Genomic DNA, 6,411 nt, shown 5'->3' with positions numbered 1-6,411 from the left:
TGGGACCGAGGACACCCCTTCCCTGAGGAGCCCAGCACAGGTGTAGGAGGCTCACTGCCTCTAGCAGCACCCTGCCATCTTGGGGAGGTCTAGAGAGAACCGCTCCGTTCAAGGCTGAAGTACTGTGGGAAGGAGGAAGACACAGACAGAGGGCAGAGATTCCCCCTCCTCCCCTGCGCCCACTAGGAGGCAGGAGGAGAGATCCCAGCTGGCACGCTGGTCTACAAAGGGCCACAGGAAAACACTGCAGGAGGGAACTTGACAACCGACCAGTATTGCTCTCATTTCGTAAGACTATCCCATGCTCAGCCACCGAGTAGGGCCACCAGAGTCCCACTGATTTCAGAAAATAGCATTCACACAGCACAAGGGCGGTACTGATTGGCCCTCTTGGCATGCCAAGGGGCTTCTCCGGTCATCTTGGGCAGTGGCTGCCTTAACGCTGGGTTTCTAGGGTCTTGGGCTTGTAGACGGGAACGTCCTGGTCCCAGAGCACAGGCTGCCCCTTAATCATGTCGGCTGCTTTCTCGGCAATCATGATCGTGGGGGCATTCAGGTTGCCACTGACCACACTGGGCATGATGGACGCATCAACGACCCTGAGGTTTTCCACCCCAATGACCCTGGTCTGCGGGTCCACCACGGCAGTGGGATCGGAGGACTGGCCCATCTTGCAGGTGCATGAAGGGTGGTAGGCACTGTCGGCTTTTGCCCGCACAAAGGCATCTATCTCTTTATCTGACTGAACGTGGCTTCCTGGCAGGAGCTCCTTCCCCCGGAAGGGAGCCAGTGCTTCCTGCCCTAAAATTTCTCTGCTCAGCCTCACACATTGACGGAAGTCCTTGACATCGGTTTCTGTGGAAGAGAAGAGATGAGTAAGGCCCCTCCTCTTATTGTTTTGGACTCACTGGAAGGACCAGGGCATGGAAAGGCTCAACTAGCTGCTGGGGACAAAGTTCAAGGCCATACGGACTAAGCCACCAGGTACTTGTCACCTGCCCATAGGTGGTCGGACAGCACCCAACTGTCCTAGGTGGGGAGTCTGCCCCAGAGACCAAGGTCAAGCCAGGGTCTGGCATCCAGAACGTACACGCAGCCTCTGCCGCAGTGTGGCTGCCACAGGCAAAGGCTGCCCACTGCAGTGCTCACTGTGCTTCATGCAGACAGGAGGCGGTCTGCTGTCAGCGCACACCTGTGCGGCCCTGCCAGGTGTGCTGCACCTCCTGCAGACCACATCAGAACGCACGCATCTTGCCCGCCGGGTTGGGTGAGGTCCTGGGTTACTCTGTGTGGCCCAGGACACTGCAGCAGTATGCCCAGGTTTACAGCTGGGGCATGGGGGGTGGACAGGGAAGGACAGAGAGTAGTTTGGAACCTGCGTTAAGATTTGGGGGAAGGGCAAAGGGGCAACAGGAAGAGGTCGAGCTATAGAAAGGGCCCTACAGTGAAGCAACTAAGGTGACCAATCAGAGGGTATGGAATACTGGAGGATGGAGCCTCTTTAAAACGCAGGAGGTACATAAACAAATGTATCAAAGTTAATCACCAAACAAGTATGGGATCAAGGGAGGGGGAGGGAATGGGATGGGGACTGGATGAGGGCTAATTGGATGATGTGTGCTTGTATATCCTCAAGTCTTGTACTCCAATGTGATTGATATATGACTACAATGCACCAATTAAAAATAAAATAAAATAAAAGATTTGAGGGAGGGCAAACAAGCACCCTGTAAAGGCACTCATTTCAGTCTAGGCCCCAGGGAGATGATGGTGGCTGCTGAATTACCTGTTGACAAGTAGTTGGGCTGGATCACAGGGTGGTCTCGGGGGTTGGCACTCCTCAGTTTGAGCCAGCCTACGCTCGTGGCCCGCAGGGTCCCTACATGTACCTGGGAGAGATCAGAGGAGAGTGACTTGGAGAGTGACGCAGCAGCCTAGAGGAGCCCCGGGTTTCTGGGGGTGAGACTCAGCCTCCGGAGCCAATTGAGAGCAGGTACATTGAGCACTTCCACAGAAGATTAAAGACCACCGCTCCTTCCTGGCTTTATCCTCCACTGTACAAGATGTTCCAGGTGGCGACCCCAGCGTGCGTCAGCCTCGGGTGTCTAGTGCTGGTGCCTGGGCCCCAGAACCCTTTCAAGCTGATGCTCAAGGGGCCTGCCAGGAGAGCTGGGGAGGACGCTGCCCTTCAGGCAGTGAGAGCATCTGCCCTGCAGCAGCAGCAGGAGGCAGCGCCCCACACTCACCTGGTAAGCCTCCTGCTGGGTGGGGGTCCGCCCATGGTCAATCACTTGGGATGGCAGGAAATGGAACTGGATATCCGGGTGGGCCACTCCAGGCTGGCTTCGGATAAACCCACCCGTTTCCAGATGGGATGTGGCTCCTTCCCCTGAGGGTCAGAAGAGGATGAGGCAGGACTCAAGGATGGGGCCCCTCCCGTTCCCTGGGCAGTCCCTCCCCATCTTCCTGCCCATGATCCTGCACCATCTGCCCAGCACGATCCAGTCGCCCTCCTCCCCGGTGAGCTCATGTAGAACCACAGCTATAAATATCAACCGCACACTAAGCGGGGACTTCAGCTTGGTTGCTGTACCTGCCTGCTGGCCCCTCCCACCTTCTATCTCAGCAGAGGTGGAGGAAGGACTTGCTGAGATGGAGGAGGTTTTTAAACAATGGCTTCCTGGTCGAGCAGTGCTCTGAGACTCAGCTGCTGAAGGCTGGGTGCCGATTCTGCAGCCAGCATTGAGTTCTCCTCTCTACCTTTTCTTCAGGCCCTTGGACCACATATGAGATCCATCTGCTTGAGCAGGCCCTGTGCTAAGCCCCGGACACTGTGCTATCACTTTGGGTCCTCATACCATAGCCTGAGGCAGGAACTTCAAATCCCCACTTTACAGATGGGAAAACTGAGGCTTGGGGCTCAGGTTCATAGTTCAGCTTAGAATGCGGCAACTGGAGGCCACAGCCCTCGCTGGACTCCTGAGGAAAGAGAACACATTGCCCATAGGCTGTGTCCACCACGGTAGCTGAGCAGCGTGCTCACCTGTGAATCGCCAGAGCCACTCCAGGCCGATGCTGGCCATCCGCAAGGGCTTCTGGGCGGAGTAGAGGGTGATGGGGCGGGTGCACGCGTATTGAATGTATATCTCCAAGTGGTCCTGCAGGTTCTGGCCGACTCCTGGAACCAGAGGGAGTGGCTATGGAGAGTGGTGATCAAGGCACCTAGTGACTTCTCGCTGGTTTTAACTACCCCCTGTCCCCTTATCTTTGGGGCCAATTCCTGGTCCCTTGTCTCAACCTCAAAGGTACCTCCCGGAGCCACCAACCCTGCACTCCGGGCTGAGGCTGGCCCTCTCTCAGGTGCTGCCAGAGCCACCTGCCTTGTCCAAGAGGAAGAAGGAGAACAACGCAGAGACCCAGTGTCCAGGCTAGAGGTGTCCAGTGAGCCCAGGGCCCAGCTCATGGGCAGGCTACGGTGCTTTCAAGGAGCATGGCCTGCTGGGCCCTTCCTGGGCTCTGGGCAGTGCGGGAGGAGGATGGGTGGGGCAGCGCACTCACCAGGCAGGTGGCATACCACAGGGATGCCCAGCCGCTTGAGGTCATCCGCGTTCCCGACTCCCGAGAGCAAGAGCAGCTGGGGGGAGTTGATGGCACCCCCACTCAGGATCACCTCCTTGCTGGCGTAAGCCTGGAAGAAGAAGGGGCTGCCTGTTTCACCTTCTGAAAGCCAGCTGTCCTCCTGGCTCGTGGACCAGCATCCCACTCCAGCAGCACAGGGACAGGAATGCTGCCACTGTGTAGAGCCGGCTCACAGGCTCAGGAGCAGAGCAGAGGGAACGCGCCGCGCCAACAAAGTAGCCTGTGTGTGCAGCTGTGGTGTGAAAAGTGCGGGGCACAGGGAGGAGATGGGGCTCGCAAGTTTGAGGTCAGTCTAGGCAATTTAGACTTTGTCTCAAAATTAAAAAGTGGAAAAAAAAAAAGGCTATAGACAGGGCTCACGGGCACAGTGCTTGCTTGGCATGTGTAAGACCCTGGGCTTGTTTCCCCAGTATCGCAAAATCAAACCAGGGAGGGTAGGGCTTCAATGAGATCAGCCAAAGAAATCCATGAGCCAGAGCTGCGCGTGCTAGTGCAAAGCAAGCAGGTGACAGCTAAGTGCACAGAAGCATACTGCAGCAGCAGCACTCGGTCCATGGGTTTAAAGACCTGGAATAAACCTACGCATTTCTGTCAGAATAGCACCCAGAAACCAAGCAAAAGTTTCCAGGGCACTGCCGGAGGTGAGTGTGGCAGACGGAGGCTCATGGAGCGCTCAGCCAGGGCTTCTCTACAGTGGCAAGACTGAGGTCATTCTCACCCCACCAGCCACTGCCTCCTGGGAGGCCAAGGGACAATCTGCCACTGTCACCAGCTGCCTGCTCATGCAGGGATGAGGGTGTGTGAGTAGGCAGGAGGGCATGAATATAATGGCTGTCCCCACTGTCTCCACTCACCTTGTGGCTCTGGCCGTTCTTAATATACTCCACACCCACTGCACGGGTGCCCTCAAACAGCACCCTGTTCACGAGCGCCTGGGTCTCGGCTCTGAGGTTGGGGCGGCTAAGCGCTGGGTGCAGGTAGGCGCAGGCCGAGCTCCAGCGCTTGCCTGCAGGACAGAGCAAGGTTAGGTGCAGCCCCTGGGCCTGGGGCAAAGGAGGGCCAGAGAGAGAATTAATTTACTCTGCCCCTGACTGTGCCAGGCCTGCCTTCAAAGCAAGCCTGGTGCACGCCTACAATCCCAATGCTTGGGAGGCTGAGGCAGGGTGATCACAGGCTCAAGACCAGCCTCAGCAACTTTGCAAGATTCTCAGCAACCTAGCTAGACCACCCTATTTCAAAACCAAAATTTGTTAAATGCGGTGGGTAGTTTGAAGGTAGAATACTTCTCAATCCCAGGCCCAAACATTCTCACACACACACACACACACACACACACACACACACACACACACACACACACAAAGTGAGGCTGAGCCCTAAAGTCCCCAGGCACAGGCAGTAAACATCTCCGACTGTAACAGGATCGCACAGAGACCAGGAGCAGCAGACAGAAAGGTGTGAACCCGAACAGGCGTGCGGGCGTCCTGGGTACACTCCGCCTTGCCTCTGTGCTGCTGCCCGCCAGGCCCTGCCCCACCCCGCGCCTCGGCATCCCCATCTACGGTGCCTGTCTCCCCATCCGCAGGTCTCTAGAGGGCGCTGGACACCGCCCAGGGGGCCAGTCCTCACGGTCCACGCCAACGGGGCCCCGAGGGCCGCCGTGCCCAAGCCGCGGGCACCGGGCGGCACGCGGCGCTCACCTTCGTGGATGGTCATGTCCATCCAGCCGAAGCCCTCCTGCTGGAAGCCGTTCATGTCGTCGGTGAGCGGGTAGCCGGCCTGCTGCGCCGCCTGCAGGAAGGCCTGGTGCAGCGCGTGGCGGGCCCGGGCGCGGGACACGCGCAGCGGCCCGTGGGCGCCGCGGTAGGCGCTGGCGCCCAGCTCGTGGCCCTGCGCCCTGCGGAAGTAGGGCAGGCAGTGCGCGTAGTCCCAGCCCGCGGCGCCCTGGCGCTGCCAGCGCTCGTAGTCCTCGGCGTGCCCGCGCACGTACACCATGGCGTTCAGCGACGACGAGCCGCCCCACACGCGGCCGCGCGGCCAGTACAGCGAGCGGCCGTCCATGCGCGGCTGCGGCTCGGTGTGGTAGTACCAGTTGTACCTGTCGTCGCACAGGTTGGCCACCAGCGCCGCGGGCATGTGGATCTTCCACAGCAGCCGCTTGCTCCCGGCCAGCACGTCCTTGGGCCCCGCCTCCAGCAGCAGCACGCGCTCCCCGGGGTCCTCGGTGAGCCGCCCGGCCAGCACGCAGCCCGCCGAGCCCGCGCCCACCACCACGTAGCTGTGCTCGGTGGCCGAGCCCGCGCTGGCCCGGCTGCCCGGGGGCCTCTGCTGCTCCTGGGCTGCCCACACCAGCGTTCCCGGCGGGCCCAGGTGCCCTCGCCTCCAGCCTCGGAGGACACGCCACATGCTTCCAGTCCAAATCCTCTTGCTCCCCGAGGCGAATGGGATGCTGCTCTTTGCCTGGAACAGGAAAGGGGGCTTTGAGCATCTGAACACCTGCGTGTGCACGTTCAGCCCAATGCTGGGGCAGCGAAGGTCCAGGGCGGGCTCCCTGGGGGTACACCCAGGGCCACCCCCGTGAGAAACCAGAAGGATGGAGCAGCCCGTGTTTTCCCTGCTCAGACGCCTCACACACAGAGGCCTGGGGGGGCAGGAGACCTGCCCCAAACCTGGGGTCCCTGGAAAGGCCTCCCCGGGAATCCCTGTGTGAACCTGGAGGCTGAAAAGCAGGGAGAGAAGACACTTGCAGGCCTTTACTCAAGACAGGTGCTG

General features: G+C 59.4%; 1 protein-coding gene across 1 annotated transcript; it reads right to left on the bottom strand.

The window, feature by feature from the left end:
• Positions 1–436: 436 nt before the first annotated feature.
• On the bottom strand, positions 437–6,045 carry CHDH (choline dehydrogenase; the record flags this gene model as incomplete). Its single annotated transcript, XM_080715670.1, has 7 exons — positions 437–855; positions 1,787–1,889; positions 2,247–2,389; positions 3,044–3,178; positions 3,559–3,688; positions 4,494–4,645; positions 5,340–6,045. 7 exons carry the CDS (start codon positions 6,043–6,045, stop codon positions 437–439), a joined length of 1,788 nt encoding a protein of 595 aa, XP_080571796.1.
• Between the last annotated feature and the right edge of the window lie 366 nt (positions 6,046–6,411).

Source organism: Muscardinus avellanarius (genome assembly GCF_963383645.1).
Source record: "Muscardinus avellanarius genome assembly, chromosome: 18".
Lineage (NCBI taxonomy): Eukaryota > Metazoa > Chordata > Mammalia > Rodentia > Gliridae > Muscardinus > Muscardinus avellanarius.
This window is presented reverse-complemented; position numbering and strand designations above follow the sequence as displayed.